The following is a 22505-nucleotide window of genomic DNA, read 5'->3' as shown; positions in this document are numbered from 1 at the left end:
CGATCAGCATGCAAATATTATGGAAATTCTCTACAAACTCAATTGAGAATCCCTGGAGGAAAGAAGATATTATTTTTGCAAAACACTATATTGAGAAAGTGTAGATAATTTGCATTTATGCCAGACTGCAGAAAAATCCTACTACCATCAATATACATCTCAGGTAAGGACTGTAAGGACAAGAGAAGAGACATCAGGACTCATACAGAGGCATATACACAGTCCCTGCCTCCATTTATGAGAGGGACAGGACAGGGAATGACTAGTAGTGGTGTGAGGTACCCTCCACAATGCATCATGGAGGTTTGCGATTATGTATGTGGGGGTACATGTAGATTTTTTCTTTTCTTTTCTTTTCCTGTTGAGATTTTTGTTCATGTTGAGGAATGTGTGTCTGTATTTCTGGAACTTAAGATGTAGGGGGCATTTTACAGACTATTTCCCATGCCTCCTTCAGGCACTGGCTGTTGTCAGGTCATAGGCTGATGGCAGGTTGTATTCTGTGCCTGGGAGTGGGACGAAGCTATCCCTCAAGAGTGATCTGTTGAGGACGATACTACTCTGCTTGGTGAGAAGAGGCCAAAATCCTCAAGGTAAATGTAGAAGGGATAATATGGGGTGGAATACTCTTTTCTCTGATGAGGCATGCTTGTGAGACTATTTCAGCATAGTTTTGAAAGGGGAGCGTCGGCACTCTTCTGCTGTAGATGAAGCTTGGTTACTACTTGCACAAAATTTGTCACTGTTTGTACAGGTTGTACATTATAGTAAATCAAAGGTTTTATACTCTTATATTTTGTGTTCTTACATGAAGGCATGGAAAGGCAGTGAACACAAATCGGTGTTTTTGTCACACACAGTGTTCTCGTGTAATAGTCAGCCACAGCATCCACAGACTGGTTCAAGATAGAGAAGGCAAGGTGTCAAACTCTAGAACTGTTTCTCTACTGTCTGTATTTTTAAAAATCTAGAGCAACTTTTTTATAAAAGATTTTCTAATTTCTTAAATAAAAATAAAATACTAATAGAACCACAAAATGGTTTTAAAAAAGGCAGTGCTTTTTTCTATACACACTGTACAGGCAGGAACATACCTTAAGCATTTCCTAATCTTAGCAAAAGTCCCTGATGCCATCAATAATGATAAATTACTTAAAAAAAGCTCACAGACATAAAACAAAGTAAATGGCACAATCAATACCCTCCAGTTAGATTTATTACTAGACAAACATGGAGTTCTCAGAGGTTCCATATTGGGATAAATCCTCTTTTTACTATATGTAAATGCTTTAGAGACAACAGTAGTAACATAAAACTACACCAATTTGGAGATGACATCAGCACCTTAATTACAAGAATTACCAAAGAAACCTTTCAAAATAATGTTACAGTCATCACAAAGAATATAGTGCAGTACGGTCACATAAACAGCTTCATTATAACTCTGGAAAAACTGTTACAATGCACATATTTACCACTCAGAATAAGACACTGGCTAATCTTCATACTGAAATAAATGGATAAAAAACTGGAAGAACAGTGTTCAAAATTTCTTAGTACGTGAATACAACAGAATATCAAATGGAACACACATGTAGACTACATAAACAGAAATCAGCAAAACAAGTTTAATAATAAAAATACTATCCATATGAAAGCTAAAAAGCCATATAATGTATGATAACCTCAGGCTCATATCTTCTGCATAAAGCTCACTAAGAAACTGTATCACATGATAATCTCAGGAACATGTCTTTTGCATAAACGCACAAAGAAAATGTACATCATACAATAATCTCAGGTCTGTACCTTCTGCATAAAGCTCACTCAATATTGAAATGTGGTGTAGAATTTTGGGGAAACTGTGGGGCATGTTTGAAATCATTTAGATTACAGTAAAAGATTATTAGTTATGGAAGGTGAAAGCCAATGATAATTACACAGGAAACTATTTACGAATTTGTACACAGCAACCACACAAGACAAACAAATGTAGGTGTACAACAGACAAATACAGCACTCTTACAGAAAGGAATATTCCATCCCAGCATCAAATAGTATAATGCAAATCCACAAAAATAATGATGGACAGGAACAATTTAAAATCAACAATGAAGAATTACTTGGTCAGCCTCTACTTCCACACAGTAAAGGAATATCTATAAAAACAAAACTATAGACCAATTAAAATTTTATTTGTAAAGTGTGTAGTGTAAGAAAATATTGTGTAATATTACATAATGGTAAAATGATGTGTGTAATAATTTCAAGAAACATGTACAGCATGAGTTTTTAAGGAATAGTCCAGTGTTTTTTGTACACTGTGTACTCCTCAATTCACACGACCAATAAATAAATAAATCACCACTTCGTTCTGCATGCAGACTATGGAGGAAGTAGGGTAGAATATTTACATAATTATCCTTTCTATTGCTTAAATTCACACAAGGCACTCACGTATGCAATACTACCTGTTGTCTTGAAGCACCCTCTTGTAAATATCAATTGCTTCTTGATAGTGAGAACGAAGATAATGTATTGAAGCTAAAGAAAGCTGATCTTCAACAATGTCTTCTAATTCCTGATGATGTTCCATTAGTTTTTTCTCATCTCCTAGTTTATGAGCTAAATGGAAAAGCAGCCTTGTCTTCAGATTAGATGTAGGTGCCTTATCTAGAACCTGAAACACAATTTGTCACATTGTATTTTGTACTTTTTATGTTACAGTGTTTGATATTGTACATTAACATCCTCAGGCTGTATTTTTATTACTTCTTTTATACAGATTTTCTGTTAGTACAGGGCCTAGTAATACAAAATACACATCAAGTGAAAATACCCTGCAGGTGTGGCTAAAACCAGATTTAAGATTTGAATTATGATATAAATGAGCTCAGTGAACAATAGGGAAAAATGCAGAAGAGTAAGTTAGAGGGAAAATAAGGAGGAACAGGGGTGGGGGAGGGGTGGGGGTGGGGGGGGGGATAGTGAGAGGAGAGAGAGAGAGAGAGAGAGAGAGAGAGAGAGAGAGAGAGAGAACTGTACAGCAAAGATGTTGGTGAAAAATAAGATCATGCAAGACTCTCAAACAAAGTTTTTGGGGCAGGGAAATATAGATTAGTAATAATTTAAGGAGGGGAAAATTCACATTGAGGAAGTTCTACAATCAGAAGACTGTCACTGAATGTCATAGATTTAGAAGTATATGTAGATAAAAAACATGAGCAGAGAGCAGTAAGCAGTAAAAGGAGTTGAGTTTATTAATATCGACCAATGAGCACAGCCTAAGAATGAGATCTGATAAATGTGGGGGAGAAGTTAAAATTTCGGATGGCAGAAAAAAAATGGTTTCAATACAGAATTCATTCAGAACTTTGTAAATAATTATCTCTTACACCCATACCAGACTAAATAAAAATATAGTAATAAGCTGAGAGTGGAAAACTCAGAACAAATGGAATCATTATTTTATTTTTCCATGTTGTTGTTGTGGTCTTCAGTCCTGAGACTGGTTTGATGCAGCTCTCCATTTTACTCTATCCATGCTACTCTCCCAGTACCTACTGCAACCTACATTCTTCTGAATCTGTTTAGTGTATTCATCTCTTGGTCTCCCTCTATGATTTTTACCCTCCACGCTGCCCTCCAATACTAAACTGGTGATTCCTTGATGCCTCAGAATATGCCCTACCAACCGATCCCTTCTTCTGGTCAAGTTGTGCCACAAACTTCTCTTCTCCCCAATCCTAGCATTCTTCTGTAGCACCACATTTCGAAAGCTTCTATTCTCTTCTTGTCTAAACTGTTTATCGTCCACATTTCACTTCCATACATGGCTACACTCAATACAAATACTTTCAGAAATGACTTCTTACTCCCTTCCCAACCACTGCTTCCCTTTCATGTCCCTCGACTCTTATAACTGCCATCTGGTTTCTGTACAAATTGTAAATAGCTTTTCGCTCCCTGTGTTTTACCCCTGCCTCCTTCAGAATTTGAAAAAGAGTATTCCAGTCAACATTGTCAAAAGCTTTCTCTAAGTCTACAAATGCTAGAAATGTAGGTTTGCCTTTCCTTAATCTATTTTCTAAGATAAGTTGCAGGGTCAGTATTGCCTCACGTGTTCCAACATTTCTACGGAATCCAAACTGATCTTCCCCGAGGTCGGCTTCTACCAGTTTTTCCATTTGTCTGTAAAGAATTCATGTTAATATTTTGCAGCTGTGGCTTATTAAACTGATAGTTCGGTAATTCTCACATCTGTCAACACCTGCTTTCTTTGGGAATGAAATTATTATTTTTTCTTGAAGTCTGAGGGTATTTTGCCTGTCTCATACATCTTGTTCACTAGATGGTAGAGTTTTGTTAGGCCTAGCTCTCCCACGGCTGTCAGTAGTTCTAATGGAATGTCGCCATACACTAATCATTTTCTTATATTGGGTTTGGTGCCAGACTGGCTAGCATGCACCCCTGTAATGGGACAGATACTTATGGGCCCAGCCATGGAGTTAAATACAGAGAACTACCCACAATACCCCAGCAACTGGGGGCTACTATTGGATTTTTTACTGTAGACACTTGAGTTTAGGCTTTAATTACTAGTCAACCAATAGAGAAAATGAGTTGTACCAGTATTTTTCTTGCGTTATTCTGCATTAGGCTATATGCAGCAATTTGGTTTTAAAGTTCAATACATATATTTCATTTTATATTGCAGTAAGGATTATCTGGTTTTGGACATCTTCACTAGGAACTATTCATTCTTAAAACTGTATAGCTTGAAATGTATTTGTTCGATGTTAATGAGATTTTAATGGGTTATAGGCACATATGTTGGTAGTGGCAGTCTGAAGTTCCAGGATTTTACAGTCAACCAAAAGAAAGTTTTTATGATTTTTCTAAAGTACCTTTTTCTCAGCCCAGGACAAACATATAACAGAAAGAGTGGGTTTGTTTTGAAGGTCTGTTTCATGGTTGTAAGAAACTAAAACCACTGTGACCAGGGTGTCAAAAATCCAACTCAATGATTTTAATTTATGCACAATACGAAGAACCATTCACAATTTTTACAGAAATAAGGTATTCCCCACCTGAAACTGATAGAACATTACCTGGTATTTCAGTCTCTATTCTTTTGAAAGAAGACTGGGATTCCATTTCAAAAAACTAACAGAAAACCAGTGCTGATGGAGGCTGTGACAGCTGCTGTATATCAACATACATTCCTTAGAAGACTATGAGGGCTACGAACACAAGGCCATGAGATCTTGTTTACAGATGAGTTGGGGTGCAGACAGAATCACACAATGAAGTATCGGTGACAAGAAAACATCATTAAATCTTTAGAAAATAGCTTTGAAAGCTATAATCAACACTGAGGATACAGTTAGATAATTTACAGATATTGTGGAGGATTCAAGACAAAGTCTGGAGCTGGGAAATGCACCATAATTTTGTACACTGGAAATGAAAAAGGATTTCTTGGCAGTGCAGAACTTCGTTTTACTGGAAAGGAAGGAATGGGAGATTAACAAAATGAAATTAATTTTATTCATTATGAAGAACTGTTGGAGAAAGTCCTCTGTTTATTGCCTTATAGGTCAGCCGTTGTTATAGATCAAACACCATATCATACGATGGTTGATCGTCCAACTAAAAACCCGAGCATGTCTTGGCTGAATGGTGAAACCATATCTTGAATAGCGTAAAAGAATATTTCACTCCCACCTGGAGTTTAGAAAACTGACTACAGCAAAGCTGATACTCACAACCAGTTCTTATTTTCAAACACTAAAAAAGAAACTGGAATATTTAACTAAACAACTTTGACCAGACGTAAAACTCGTTTGGTTACCTGTGGCTCGTTGTGAGCTTAATCAAACTAACTCATATGGGCTTATGTAAGGAAAAAAATAGCAAAAACGACTAACACATCAGAAAACAGTAGCAGTATTCAAGTATTAAAGCTTTATACCGAGAAGCCTTATATGCTGTAATTCCATACGAGCCGCAACTCTTATACCTGATTATGAACATAGCACCTGATTCTGCTTCCGCGCCCACTGCTAATCACTCTTTCTAATAGGCACACAACCATTCTTCAATAGTACTCTTTATAAAATCCATATCATACTGTATTGTCACAGTGGTTGCAGCTTCTCACAATCATGAAAGAGAATACTGAACTTTAAAACCAAAATACTCCATATAGCCTAATGCAGAATAAAATAAGAAAAATATTGGTACTCATTTTGCAATAGGCCTATTACGTCACTTGTAATTGAAGCCTAAATTCAAGCCTCCATAATAAAAATTCCAATAGTAGAGTCTCAATGCCTGGGGGACCAAAAAATTTTAATACACTCACAAAAGGACAGTGCAGTGTAGCATTGTTATCTGAATTTGAAGACAGCCATATGAAATGTGTTGCTGTGTTAAAAACAACAGCCTTTGCATTCCTTTGGGTAAGAGTCCTTGGTACAGGTGAAGGTGGTTATATTTTGATTCTATTTGGAAGTCTGAGAACTGCTTTATTTGGGAGCCAGTTTGGACTGAAGCTTGCTGAGGATCTACAAACCAAGTGTGTTATTTGCATAGTATTAAAAAAGTATGAAAGCTTTAACATATTGCTGTCCTTATACTATACATTTTTTGTGAATGAATAAATAAATTTCATCATGAAAACATCAACAATGGTGATTTACACTGACATTACTTTATATGGGCATTGTTTGTTGAAGTTTTTCAGTTTCTATTGGTTCCACTGTGTTGTTATAAAGAAGGGCCCACAGAGAGCAATTACTTTCTGAGAATACTTAAAATAATAATTTATTACAAAGAGTGGCCAAAAAAATATACAGGTTGTCTCTAATATTCCACAAGTAGTTTAAGGTGTGGTGTCACCGCCAGACACCACACTTGCTAGGTGGTAGCTTTAAATCGGCCGCGGTCCATTAGTACATGTCGGACCCGCGTGTCGCCACTTTCAGTGATAGCAGACCGAGCGCCACCACACGGCAGGTCTAGAGAGACGTACTAGCACTCGCCCCAGTTGTATGGACGACTTTGCTAGCGACTATACGGACGGAGACTCTCTCATTTGCCGAGAATATAGATAGCATAGCCTTCAGCTAAGTCAATGGCTACGACCTAGCAAGGTGCCAATAGCATTATATTGCATGTATCTAAAGAGTCTAACTTGTATCGTCAAGAGCGATATACAAATGATGGATTAAAGTTAAGTATTCCAGAAGCTACGTACTTTTCTTTATAGCATTCATTACGTATCCTGTTACAGACCTATCTCTTGCCTGCGTGAGCTAAACGCGTGCCTTTCGGCTACTTCCGTGGTGTGGCTGTCTTGCTACGCCACAACAGTTTGCTTGTGTCATGGTTTCGCCACAATCTCCAGATGTACTGTCCGAATTTTATCGCTTGCAGAATCAGCAGACGCAGGCGTTATTGGATGCCCTTGGACAGCTTGTTCAGGGTCAACGTGCAATGCAAAACGATGCGGCAGCCGCCGCTTCACCGCTACCGCAGCCACAACATGCAGTTGCACCCCCATTCCGTAATTTTCAAGCGGATGTGGAAACATGGACTGAGTGGTCACGCCAATTTGGATTCCATCTCGCCGCCTACAGAATTCAAGGTAACGAGCAGCAGCCTTTTTTATTGGCCTGTGTAGGTGTGTCCACCTACCGTGTAATAGTGAAATTGTTTCCCCGACGCGACGTAGCAACTCTGTCCTATGAAGAAATTTTGTCGGCGTTAGATGCCTATTTCAAAGCAACAGTAAATGTCGTTGCAAAAAGGTATACGTTCTTTCGTACAAAACGTACGGCCGGTCAGACTAATAGGGAGTGGGTTGCAACATTGCAAGGCCTTACAAGGGATTGTGCTTTTGAGTGTGAATGTGGACTCCCTTATTCAGATACAATGGTACGTGATGCAATTGCACAGAACGTTTCTGATGTTCGTATACAGGAACAGATTTTGAAACTAGTCAGTCCCTCCCTTCAACAAGTGATAGACATATTAGATAGGCAAGACACACTTGACTTTGCACAGGAATCATTTGAACCTTCGCCAGCTGTGTGTCACATTAACTGGCCCGCCGGGCGCGCTGCACGGAACGAAAAACAGCCCTCGCGCTCGTCCGCGCAGCTGCCGCCTAGCTCTCCACGTGTGCCGCGTAAGCGAACAAATGCAGTGAAATCATGCCCGCGGTGTGCGACTAGACATTCCCATGACAATTGCCCGTCACGCCAAGCTATTTGCTTTTACTGTCATAAGAATGGACATGTTCAAAGTGTTTGCCAGAAAAAGCTCAGATCCGACAATCACAACCATTCCAGGCCCTTTGCTTCGCGCCGGAATCGAGCCAAGAATACTCAGGCTCGTGAACCTTCGCCCATGGACATTCATGTAGTTAATTCCACTCCGTCCAGTGCCACTTTCTCTAACAGTGACTGTGTTCATCCCACAAAAAGTGTGCGTCGATGTCGACGGAAATCTCATCCGGTCGCAAGTGCTTCTGTACCTGTATCAGTTCAAATTGCACGAGAGAGTTGCTCTTGTCGTCAGCAGGACAATAAACTTTTTGTCGACTTGGACATTAATGGCAACGTGATCCCACTCCAGCTCGATACCGGAGCTGCAGTTTCATTGATCAATCACGACACGTACAAACAACTGGGCAAACCTCCGTTGCGTGCCGCAACTGTTCAGCTCACTAGTTATTCAGGACAGCATATCCCTGTTTTCGGACAGTGCAGCCTTCTTGCAACATACAAGGGACAAACAAAACTGGTGTCATTTTACGATCTTCGTTCTTCTACTGCGGTAAACTTGTTTGGTTTAGATTTATTTCAATTGTTTAACATGTCTATAGTCAATCAGGTACTATCAGTGAATGAGACTGTGCCTTCAGCCAGTGTTTCTCGTCAATGTGAAGAATCTGCAGACATTTTTTCACCGGGCCTTGGTTGCACTAAGAACTATAAAGCACATTTGGAACAGAAAGCCAACGCGCAACCGAAATTTTTCAGAGTGCGCAATGTTCCCCACGCATTGCGTGATGAGGTAGCAAGAACATTACACGATTTGGAATCGCACGGTGTGATTGAACGTGTGCAGATTATTGTTTCTGACAATGGCCCACAATTCTTGTCCGCAGAATTTCAGTCATTCTGCACGGCCAATGGTGTTCAACATCTGACATCCGCGCCGTTTTCGCCTCAGTCGAACGGTGCCGCTGAACGATTGGTCCGGACTTTCAAGTCACAGATGTTGAAGTTGAAAGAGTCGCATTCTCGGGAGGACGCGTTGTTGCTCTTTTTGTCTTCGTATCGCTCTCAGCCCCGAGATGGTCGCTCGCCGGCTGAGTTGCTCCATGGTCGTCCTCATCGAACCTTGATGTCTTTGCTGCATCCGCCGCATCAGGTTCCTGTGCAGCGGCAGCCACCTGCTTTTGCTCCAGGCGACGTTGTATTCTATCGCAACTATCACGGTTCACAGTGTTGGCTCGCAGGGCGCATTCTTCGCTGCCTCGGCCGCACGATGTATCTGGAGTTGGGGGCCTCTGGTGAGGTGCGTCGGCATCTCAATCAGCTGCGCCTCTGTCGTCGCACGGGTTCTGCCGCTCCCCGTCTGCTTTCAGCGACGGTGCCGTCCGGTCAGCGCCCTGGGGACCCATCTACTGGCTCACCTCATCCCCAGGTGTTACCGACACTGCCTTCCAATTTGCCTCATGGCGACGCGCCGCCGCCGCCGCCTGTTCTCCCGCCGGCGCCGCCTGCAGTGGACGTGCCGCTGCAACTGCCTGGCGCCTCCCTGGGTCACGCGCCGCCGATCGCTTCCCGTGACCAGATGTCCTCCGCCATGGAACTCTTGCCCACTCCGGACCAGATGTCGTCTTCGCCCGTCGGGTGCCCCGACGCAATGGAGGTCGACCCTTCGGTCCTATATCTCTAAGGGCGCATACACCGCATGTTGATGTGCACCCTGGACTAGGTTTTCAGGCGTTTCCTAGCTCCCCTCAGACCGAATGGCCGGGTGCGGGTGGCACAGCCTCGCCTGTTGTTAGGCTCCCCACCTCATCACATACGTCAACATGGGGTCCTCCCCATGGCGGGCGGAAGCCTTATAACACGACCGTTCGCCGATTTGCGGGGGAGGAATGTGGTGTCACCGCCAGACACCACACTTGCTAGGTGGTAGCTTTAAATCGGCCGCGGTCCATTAGTACATGTCGGACCCGCGTGTCGCCACTTTCAGTGATAGCAGACCGAGCGCCACCACACGGCAGGTCTAGAGAGACGTACTAGCACTCGCCCCAGTTGTATGGACGACTTTGCTAGCGACTACACGGACGGAGACACTCTCATTTGCCGAGAATATAGATAGCATAGCCTTCAGCTAAGTCAATGGCTACGACCTAGCAAGGCGCCATTAGCATTATATTGCATGTATCTAAAGAGTCTAACTTGTATCGTCAAGAGCGATATACAAATGATGGATTAAAGTTAAGTATTCCAGAAGCTACGTACTTTTCTTTATAGCATTCATTACGTATCCTGTTACAGACCTATCTCTTACCTGCGTGAGCTAAACGCGTGCCTTTTGGCTACTTCCGTGGCGTGGCTGTCTTGCTACGCCACAACATAAGGTAAATAAGAAAAGTTTTTTTTTGTTGCAACTGATAACATGCAATTAAAAGTAAGTTCTGTTGCATGTTCTGTATTTAAACTTTTTCCTCTACTGAGACACTAACAACTATGGTTTTCATATAGGCAATTATATGGAAGAAAACCTTTCATTTTAAGAATTTTATGATCATGAAACTCCTCACATGGCCAGTTTAATTGTATTTGAATTACTAGTTATGATATAGAGTTACATTTATAAGAAATTGATTATGTTTTCCCTTTGACAGACTTGTATGGCAACCTTATGAGTAACACTGGGGCTCTATCAATTATGGTATCACTTAGAGCATAACAATCTAAGAGGGCACACTCAAAAATAATGGCTCTGATTTTTTTATGTGAAATCTCTTACAGCTTTCTAAATAACACAAATATTATTAATATTTTACATCTTTATTCTTCATGTCTGTATACTTATTTCTCAACATAGTCAACCTGGTGATGAACACATTTCTCCCAAAAACAGACCAGTTTGTTGATAATATCACTGTAGAATGTTGGACTGTGTTGATGGAGCCACAACTCCACCTATGCTTGCACCACTTCATCACTACCAAAGTGAAATCTTCAATGGTGTTCTTTAAGTTTTGGGAACAGATGAACGCTGGATGGGGCTGAGTTGGGACTGTAAGGAGGATGACTGATGACAGTGAACCCATGCATCAGACTGTTGCAGATGTCTCTGTTCGTATGTAGTCTGGCACAGTCACGCTGAAGAATAGGGTGCTCCATTTGTGGAAAAACTCTTCCATTTGAAACTTGATTACAGCATGCTGTTTCTCATGCACTGCACCTAAATAGTTATGTTACACACCGACATGTTACCTACTACAATTCGGAGCCCTCTAGTGGCAGAGGGCTGCAAATATGTCGACACGAAGAACAACGATGTAAAATGTTAATAAAATTTGTATTATTTAAAAAGCTTTATGAGTTTTCACATAAACAGTTTGGAGGTACTACTTGTTGGCATGCCCTAATATGTTTCATCAAGGACACAATTTATCATAAGTATCACTATCCATCAACATTCAGTGGTACTGTGCTCTTTATTCCACAATATAATTATGCTCGTATAAATTCATTAATAATGTATAAAAGGACAAATTTATTTTTTAACATCAACTAATTGATTTTTGATGATTTTTCTTTTTGGTGTACACTTACTTCATAACTTAACCTATCTTTGTTTATCCTTATGTACAGAGGATAGGCAAAATAATGTGAACAATGGTTGTTGTTGTGGTCTTCAGTCCTGAGACTGGTTTGATGCAGCTCGCCATGCTACTCTATCCTGTGCAAGCTTCTTCATCTCCCAGTACCTACTGCAACCTACATCCTTCTGTATCTGCTTAGTGTATTCATCTCTTGGTCTCCCCCTAAGATTTTTACCCTCCACGCTGCCCTCCAATACTAAATTGGTGATCCCTTGATGCCTCAGAACATGTCCTACCAACCGATCCCTTCTTCTGGTCAAGTTGTGCCACAAACATCTCTTCTCCCCAATCCTATTCAATACTTCCTCATTAGTTATGTGATCTACCCATCTAATCTTCAGCATTCTTCTGTAGCACCACATTTCAAAAGCTTCTATTCTCTTCTTGTCCAAACTATTGACTGTCCCTGTTTCACTTCCATACATGGCTACACTCCATACAAATACTTTCAGAAATGACTTCCTGGCACTTAAATCTATACTCGATGTTAACAAATTTCTCTTCTTCAGAAACCCTTTCCTTGCCATTGCTAGTCTACATTTTATATCGTCTCTACTTCGACCATCATCAGTTATTTTGCTCCCCAAATAGCAACACTCCTTTACTACTTTAAGTGTCTCATTTCCTAATCTAATACCCTCAACATCACCCGACTTAATTCGACTACATTCCATTATCCTCGTTTTGCTTTTGTTGATGTTCATCTTATATCCTCCCTTCAAGACACCATCCATTCCGTTCAACTGCTCTTCCAAGTCCTTTGCTGTCTCTGACAGAATTACAATGTCATCGGCGAACCTCAAAGTTTTTATTTCTTCCCCATGGATTTTAATACCTACTCCGAATTTTTCTTTTGTTTCCTTTACTGCCTGCTCAATATACAGATTGAATAACATCGGGGAGAGGCTACAACCCTGTCTTACTCCCTTCCCAACCACTGATTTCCTTTCATGTCCCTCGACTCTTATAACTGCCATCTGGTTTCTGTACAAATTGTAAATAGCCTTTTGCTCCCTGTATTTTACCCCTGCCACCTTTAGAATTTGAAAGAGAGTATTCCAGTCAACATTGTCAAAAGCTTTCTCTAAGTCTACAAATGCTAGAAACGTAGGTTTGCCTTTCCTTAATCTTTCTTCTAAGATAAGTCGAAAGGTCAGTATTGCCTCACGTGTTCAATTATTTCTACGGAATCCAAACTGATCTTCCCATAGGTCGGCTTCTACTAGTTTTTCCATTCGTCTGTAAAGAACTCGTGTTAGTATTTTGCAGCTGTGGCTTATTAAACTGATTGTTCGGTAATTTTCACATCTGTCAACACCTGCTTCCTTTGGGATTGGAATTATTATATTCTTCTTGAAGTCTGAGGGTATTTCGCCTGTTTCATACATCTTGCTCACCAGATGGTAGAGTTTTGTTAGGACTGGCTCTCCCAAGGCCGTCAGTAGTTCCAACGGAATGTTGTCTACTCCGGGGGCCTTGTTTCGACTCAGGTCTTTCAGTGCTCTGTCAAACTCTTCACGCAGTATCGTATCTCCCATTTCATCTTCAGCTACATCCTCTTCCATTTCCATAATATTGTCCTCAAGTACATCGCCCTTGTATAGACCCTCTATATACTCCTTCCACCTTTCTGCTTTCCCTTCTTTGCTTAGAACTGGGTTTCCATCTGAGCTCTTGATGTTCATACAAGTGGTTCTCTTATCTCCAAAGGTCTCTTTAATTTTCCTGTAGGCAGTATCTATCTTACCCCTAGTGAGATAAGCCTCTACATCCTTACATTTGTCCTCTAGCCATCCCTGCTTAGCCATTTACCACTTCCTGTCGATCTCATTTTTGAGACGTTTGTATTCCTTTTTGCCTGCTTCATTTACTGCATTTTTATATTTTCTCCTTTCATCAATTAAATTCAATATTTCTTCTGTTACCCAAGGATTTCTACTAGCCCTCGTCTTTTTACCTACTTGGTCCTCTGCTGCCTTCACTACTTCATCCCTCAAAGCTACCCATTCTTCTTCTACTGTATTTATTTCCCCCATTCCTGTCAATTGTTCCATTATGCTCTCCCTGAAACTCTGTACAACCTCTGGTTCTTTCACTTTTTCCAGGTCCCATCTCCTTAAATTCCCACCTTTTTGCAGTTTCTTCAGTTTTAATCTACAGTTCATAACCAATAGATTGTGGTCAGAGTCCACATCTGCCCTTGGAAATGTCTTACAATTTAAAACCTAGTTCCTAAATCTCTGTCTTACCATTATATAATCTATCTGATACCTTTTAGTATCTGCAGGGTTCTTCCATGTATACAACCTTCTATCATGATTCTTAAACCACGTGTTAGCTATGATTAAGTTGTGCTCTGTGCAAAATTCTACCAGGCGGCTTCCTCTTTCATTTCTTAGGCCCAATCCATATTCACCTACTATGTTTCCTTCTCTCCCTTTTCCTACACTCGAATTCCAGTCACCCATGACTATTAAATTTTCGTCTCCCTTCACTATCTGAATAATTTCTTTTATTTCATCATACATTTCTTCAATTTCTTCATCACCTGCAGAGCTAGTTGGCATATAAACTTGTACTACTGTAGTAGGTGTGGGCTTCGTATCTATCTTGGCCACAATAACGCGTTCACTATGCTGTTTGTAGTAGCTTACCCGCATTCCTATGAACAATGGTATAGTAATGGAATGGTTATATTTGATGGTCAACAACGCAGGTAAGGCACATGTCGTGCTGGATTGTGCATGTTCAAGAAGGACTAGGCATCAGTGCAGGTTGTTTACAAGTAGTGCACATTTCATATTTGCATCCAGGGACCAAGGTTGAAATGCAATGAAAGACCTAACAGAGGTCCAAAGAAGACTGATTGTGGGGGCACAATTGGCTGGAGCATCAGTAACCAAAACAGCCAACTTACTGAATGCTTCAAGAGCAACTGTTTCAACAGTGCAGACAACCTTGTAGGTGGGGCAACCCCAGCTGTGAGTATTCAACTTGGGTATTAGTAATTGCTTCAGCTGTATTCTGGTACTTTATTACTGTACCATTACCAGTTTTATTGTGTTAAAGCCACATTTCAGGTGACATATGATTAAAACATTAGAGCGGAAAAGCTCGGAATCTTTTTTCCCAACATTTGTTGTCTGTCAAATACAAAACACTGCTAAAAGACGGTTTAAAATGACAGAGATCGTCGAACGCTAACACGAATTGAGTCAAAACAATACAAAACTAATGAGCTGCTATACCGAAACCATTAGTGGTGACAAATAATGCAAAGAAGCGTAAAACATGGTGTCAGGAGCATAAATCCTAGACGGCTGATCAGTGGAAACACGTCATGTGGACATTTTTGTTATTTCCAACATCGAGCCAGGTTTATGTCTGGAGAACACCAAATGAAGCCTCCAATCCTGATTGCTTGATTCCTATGGTTAAGCATGGATGTGGAAGCGTGATGGTGTGGACAGGCAATTATGGTATTCTGCTGGTCCCATCATTACTCTCAATGACTATGGCTGTGTTACAGTCAATAATTATGTGAACATTTTAGGTGATCAGGTGCACCCCATGATTCAAATGTTGTTCCCCAACAATGATGCCATATTTCAGGATGATAATGCACCCATTCACACAGCCAGGATAGTAAAATCATGGTATGAGGAACTGAACTGCAGATCCAAATTCATAGAAAATAAAAATCCACGTTCATAGAAAATAAAAATCCACGTTCATCATGTTCAGCTGTTTATCTGTCAACCCAAAATTAATTAATTACAAGATTTTATAGGCCCATGACCATGAAACAAATCATATTTTATGAAAAATTAATTTTGGACATTTAGTAATAGTCCATATAAAATCGTGGCAAGTAAAGTTACTTTCCCAACCATAAATGAGGAGAAAAATAACTTCAAGGTGGTTATGCATGTTAATTTTTTATTTTGTCCTGTAAATTCGTTGTTTACAAGTAGTGTAGTAGTAATTTAGGATAAGTCTGGTGACAGAATACATTGTTACATGAGCAAGATATCATACATATACTACTTTACCCTTTACCTAAGAACAATTGGTTGGGCATAATATTACAACCTGTGGATTTTTATCATCATAAATGAAACTAAAAAACAACAAATTTATCTTCAGACTTAAGTAAAAGCAGCACTTTTTTTTAAGAGTGTGTTTCTTACCTAGGTGGTTTCCTGTATTGCTGCACTAACAGTATCCAGTCAAATCTTTATTACCACATAACGTGCCTCATACAATTAAAGATTGTTACACAGGTGACTTGTCAATTCTAACACTATACACACACTAATAAAAATTATGTAATGTTATAATACATACATTGTTACTTCTTCAGACATGTACTTTTTACATGGTTATCATTAAAAAAAACCTATGGTATACATATGTCATTGCTTCTTTAGACATATACTATTTTACACAGTTATCATTCAAGAAATCATCTACACTATAGTAGCATTCAATTTTCAATTATTTTTCTATGTCTCCTTCAGTATTTTTTAGATTTGGGTTACACTTCCCCTTACAGATTCTATTCATAAATTTCAGCCTGTGTAATGTAATGATATAAATGGTAATGTTCAGTTGGCTCAGTACTGTAGTGTAGCTACCTAGTTTTAAGTGAAACTTGTGACAATTTGTAAGAAGCCACCATGGAGCATTCCGTTAGCTACCACTGACTGGTAAGCACTATGTGGCAACATACAGGTTACAGCAACATGTACATGAAAGGATTGTGAAACAGGCTAGCCATGCTCGGTGAAACCTGCACTGTGCAAAAGTAATAGCCAGAGTGGGCAGGACAGTATCACCACACCAGGGCAAGATCCATGTTACGAGTTATGTGGCCAGAGGGTGAGCAATAGTGCAACAAATGTGCCACGGAGCTGTAAACAGTGAATTTTGAGGCTGATTCATTCAGAGTCTGATGGCACTACCACGATTCCAGGGCTACACTAGATGATGAGACAACTGAGCACTGCCAGCAAAGCTATGGGCTCAGGACTAGGTCGGTGCAGCCGCCTCCCTCGTTAAGTCTACTCTGTGGGACTTGGTGCCTTAGTGCTGCCCACCTGTCGTCCTCACCTTCTGCTGCCAGGCTCCTACTAGGTGGCAGCAGGTCATGTCTCATGCATGGCAGTCTTCCCTCATCACAAAGCTGGATGCAGGCTGGGCGTGAGTCACCAAGGTGTGGGAATCTGCAGCAGAATGCCGTTGCATCACTGTGGATGTCAGGGCCTTGACTGACTGACTTGCCATTGGACTGTTGCCTGCCTAACGTCAGCATCCCAGGGGGCTGATACGTATAGCTCTACATTGGGGCACAAGCTGGCCATCTGCTGGCCATTGCCAGCTTGCCACACTGGAGTTGTCTCTTGTTACTCGACACTTGGTGAGTTACAACACACAGTATATTCAAATATTGGGGAAACTTACAGCTCCCACTGAGTACAAATCTGTGGTTCATTCCCTGACTTTTCTGGTATTGGGTGACTCTTGCACTAACAATTTGTCTGGTCTGGATGCTTTCAAAGCCTTTGGTTTGTCCACTGTAGATGTGGTGCACCTTGTTCCTGACTAGATGCCTTACCAATAGTTAGATTCTCCATTTTCTGAGTTCTTGCCTTTTTTTCAGATGAGCTAGGTTCTGTCACTAATTTTACAGCCCACATTACCCTGAAACCTGTGACCCGGCCGACCTTTTTCCACGTGTGCCCTATTCCAGTGGCCTTGTGTGATCAGGCGAAATCAATAATTCAACAAGCTGAAGTTATTGGGGGTCATAAAGCCTGTTATGTCAAGTGAGTGGTCTGCCCTCTTCGTGACTGTTAAAAAATCGAATGGTCAGCTTCATCTTTGAGGCAACTTTAAAGTTTCTGTTACTCCTCAGTGTATCACTGACCCCCACCCTTTGCCCTATATGGACGAGGCTTTGACCAAACTTGCCAGTTTTTCTCTGAAATTGATTTATCTGAAGACTATTTACAGGTTCTGTTGGATGAGGATTCGAAAAAGCTCCTTGTGATTAATATGCCCTTCAGGTTTTACCAATATCAGTGCTTCCCATTCTGTGTGGCTAGTGCCCTGGGAATTTTACAGCACTTTTTTTTGGAACAAATGACAATGTCCGTTCTGAGGCGCATCAACTATATCAATGACACCGTCATGAGGGGTGCATCCATTTACACACCTGGTTCACAGTTTTACACACTGCATGGCTGAAATGCAACTTGGCAAAGTCTCACAATTTCAGCCATCCATTGTGTATTTGGTGTTTGAGGTTTCTCAGGATAGTGTAAAGCCTTTATTTCAGCATGTAGCTGCCATCACAGCTGTGTCTTACTCTTCCAGTGTCAAAAAACCCCAATCATTTTTAGGGAAAACTGCCTCCTACCACAAATTCATTCTGGGTGTGGCCATGTTGGCCCATCCCCTCCATGAACTGCTCCATAAAGACGTTCCTTTCCAGTGAATGCTAGCCTGTGAATGTGTGTTCATGCTTTTGAAATCTAAATTGCATTCTGCTCCTTGTTTGGCTACCTTCTATCATGGCCAACACCAGGTCTCAGCTACAGACACCTCTCAGTAGGGACTTGGGACTGTCTTGCACATCGCTATGAGGACTGTTCCGAATGTCCGATATCTTATGCATAGACACTCAAGTCCACTCAGCAGCACTACTCCCAAGTTGAAAAGGAAGTGCTTGATATCATCTATGGCCTCAAGAAGTTTCATGTATTCTTGTATGGATCTAAGTTCCACCTCATTACTAACCACAAACCCTTAGTTTCGTTGTTTAATCCTTCTGCTTTGTTGCCCAGCAAAGCAGCACATCACCTCCAGATATGGCCCTGCTTCTGTCTCACTACAATATGAAATACATTTTCGGCCCACCATGCAGCATACAAATGCTGATGGGGCTGGATCCCTGTTGATCAGGACGATGATGGTGCTGTGGAGCCTTCCTCTATTATAAAGACAGCATAGCTGGTGCTCCTTCTCAAACTGTGTTCTGCTGCTTAGTGTACTGTTTCTATGTTTGTCATTTACTTGAACTTGGATTACTAAACTTTTGTTCTTAGTGGCTGCATTATTGCTTGTGTCTAGCATTATGACAAAAACATTGGTTAACATTTATTGCATAGGTTGGGAAGCAGCAATTCTTGAAACCATATTGATAGCTTAAAATATACTAGTTTCCTTTTGAATATCTGTACATTATTAATTTCCTTTTTTGTATTGATGTAAAGATTACTGTATACTTTCATCCCTGACTCTGCAACACTCTGGTGTACTTTTATGAGAGTTGCAGAGACTAGATAGTAATTTTTCATCTGTCTTGAGTCACAGCTGTGAATGTGTCAATTTGTTTTCAAGAATCCCCTAATGTTATCTACAACCATCATCAGTGAGTATATATACTGACCCATAAATGTAGACAAACCCCACATCTTACTCTAACTGTTCATTTTTGAAGTATTAAAACTTTTTCAGTTCCTGCAGCATTTCCCCAGAAGATTATACCGTAGGTGATTACAAGAAGGAAATATGCAAAATATGACAACAGCATGAGAAATGGCTCTCACAAGGAGAGATCCCCAGCGATGTCATCAACTTTTTGAAATAATATATATGGTGAGGAAGGTTACGGTCCAAGGAATCAAACCCTGCAGCCATTCATCCCAGTAGGTCCTCATTTGCAAGTAACCATTAATAAGAAATTTCAAAATTGTGTGTGATGCTCTATAATGTTAAAAATAGCAACAATTTACAATATGTTTGCACAGTGTAATGGTTAAGGTACTGATCTAACATACAAAAGGTTATGGATTCAAATCTTATCAGAAGCTTTGAATTTTTTTATTTTTAAATCTTTATCAAAGTGATTTTGATCATTATTATTATTATTCAATTATTTTATATATATACTTATATGCAATTTTCTCTATTCCTTTTTCGCTTCATATTAGTCATCATACGAAATACATCATTTGCTCTTTCTTCCTATGAGTCTTTTTCTCATCTGAAATCCTTGTTCATGTGACTTTGATTACTGTTATGTATTAACTCTGATTTAATTTCTTCCATTTTATTAATTTACATTTTTGTCCATGTTATTGCATTCATAATTTCTACTTCTCATTTTACCTGTATTTCATTTTACTTATAATCCCTGCTTTTGTTGAAATCATCACTTCCATTATTCTGTCCATAGTACAATAAAAATTTATGTTTTATATGTTTGTATGACGATTACCATCCAAAAAGATGTAGATCTTATAATGAAAAATACATTCTTGACACCACTGCACAGGCAATATAAATGAATTATTTTTGTCTTTCGTTTTTAAATGACAGATTGGCATTTTTGAATGTTTAAACATAATGATAGATAAATAAAAATAATTAAATTCACATGCACAAAAATTCCAAGTGGGAAAAGAATGATTGTTGTTGTTGTGGTCTTCAGTCCTGAGACTGGTTTGATGCAGCTCTCCATGCTACTCTATCCTGTGCAAGCTTTTTCATCTCCCAGTACCTACTGCAACCTACATCCTTCTGAATCTGCTTAGTGTATTCATCTCTTGGTCTCCCTCTACGATTTTTACCCTCCACGCTGCCCTCCAATACTAAATTGGTGATCCCTTGATGCCTCAGAACATGTCCTACCAACCGATCCCTTCTTCTGGTCAAGTTGTGCCACAAACTTCTCTTCTCCCCAATCCTATTCAATACTTCCTCATTAGTTATGTGATCTACCCATCTAATCTTCAGCATTCTTCTGTAGCACCACATTTCGAAAGCTTCTATTCTCTTCTTGTCCAAACTATTTATCGTCCATGTTTCACTTCCATACATGGCTACACTCCATACGAATACTTTCAGAAATGACTTCCTGACACTTAAATCAATACTGGATGTTAACAAATTTCTCTTCTTCAGAAACGCTTTCCTTGCCATTGCCAGCCTACATTTTATATCCTCTCTACTTCGACCATCATCAGTTATTTTGCTCCCCAAATAGCAAAACTCCTTTACTACTTTAAGTGCCTCATTTCCTAATCTAATTCCCTCAGCATCACCCGACTTAATTAGACTACATTCCATTATCCTTGATTTGCTTTTGTTGATGTTCATCTTATATCCTCCTTTCAAGACACTGTCCATTCCATTCAACTGCTCTTCCAAGTCCTTTGCTGTCTCTGACAGAATTACAATGTCATCGGCGAACCTCAAAGTTTTTATTTCTTCTCCATGAATTTTAATACCTACTCCGAATTTTTCTTTTGTTTCCTTTACTGCCTGCTCAATATACAGATTGAATAACATCGGGGAGAGGCTACAGCCCTGTCTTACTCCCTTCCCAACCACTGCTTCCCTTTCATGTCCCTCGACTCTTATAACTGCCTTCTGGTTTCTGTACAAATTGTAAATAGCCTTTCGCTCCCTGTATTTTACCCCTGCCACCTTTAGAATTTGAAAGAGAGTATTCCAGTCAACATTGTCAAAAGCTTTCTCTAAGTCTACAAATGCTAGAAACGTAGGTTTGCCTTTCCTTAATCTTTCTTCTAAGATAAGTCGTAAGGTCAGTATTGCCTCACGTGTTCCAGTGTTTCTACGGAATCCAAACTGATCTTCCCCGAGGTTGGCTTCTACTAGTTTTTCCATTCGTCTGTAAAGAATTCGTGTTAGTATTTTGCAGCTGTGACTTATTAAGCTGATAGTTCGGTAATTTTCACATCTGTCAACACCTGCTTTCTTTGGGATTGGAATTATTATATTCTTCTTGAAGTCTGCGGGTATTTCGCCTGTCTCATACATCTTCCTCACCAGATGGTAGAGTTTTGTCAGGACTGGCTCTCCCACGGCCGTCAGTAGTTCCAATGGAATATTGTCTACTCCGGGGGCTTTGTTTCGACTCAGGTCTTTCAGTGCTCTGTCAAACTCTTCACGCAGTATCATATCTCCCATTTCATCTTCAGCTACATCCTCTTCCATTTCCATAATATTGTCCTCAAGTACATCGCCCTTGTATAGACCCTCTATATACTCCTTCCACCTTTCTGCTTTCCCTTCTTTGCTTAGAACTGGGTTTCCATCTGAGCTCTTGATATTCATACAAGTCGTTCTCTTATCTCCAAAGGTCTCTTTAATTTTCCTGTAGGCGGTATCTATCTTACCCCTAGTGAGATAGGCCTCTACATCCTTACATTTGTCCTCTAGCCATCCCTGCTTAGCCATTTTGCACTTCCTGTCGATCTCATTTTTGAAACGTTTGTATTCCTTTTTGCCTGTTTCACTTACTGCATTTTTATATTTTCTCCTTTCATCAATTAAATTCAATATTTCTTCTGTTACCCAAGGATTTCTACTAGCCCTCGTCTTTTTACCTACTTGATCCTCTGCTGCCTTCACTACTTTATCCCTCAAAGCTACCCATTCTTCTTCTACTGTATTTATTTCCCCCATTCCTGTCAATTGCTCCCTTATGCTCTCCCCGAATCTCTGTACAACCTCTGGTTCTTTTAGTTTATCCAGGTCCCATCTCCTT

The 22505-nt window shown here is 40.2% G+C and overlaps 1 protein-coding gene across 2 annotated transcripts in view; it reads right to left on the bottom strand.

The window, feature by feature from the left end:
• Window positions 1-22505, bottom strand: part of LOC124802747 (intraflagellar transport protein 56) — a 182270-nt gene that overhangs the window by 101624 nt on the left and 58141 nt on the right. For both annotated transcript variants that reach the window (XM_047263731.1, XM_047263732.1), the window contains one exon: window positions 2472-2680. In XM_047263731.1, coding sequence (XP_047119687.1) covers window positions 2472-2680 — 209 coding nt within the window. The remainder of the gene's footprint in view (window positions 1-2471; window positions 2681-22505) is intronic.

Source organism: Schistocerca piceifrons, chromosome 6 (genome assembly GCF_021461385.2).
Source record: "Schistocerca piceifrons isolate TAMUIC-IGC-003096 chromosome 6, iqSchPice1.1, whole genome shotgun sequence".
Classification (NCBI taxonomy): Eukaryota; Metazoa; Arthropoda; class Insecta; order Orthoptera; family Acrididae; genus Schistocerca; species Schistocerca piceifrons.
Note: the sequence above shows the minus strand (reverse complement) of the source record. Positions and strands in the feature narration are given on the sequence as shown.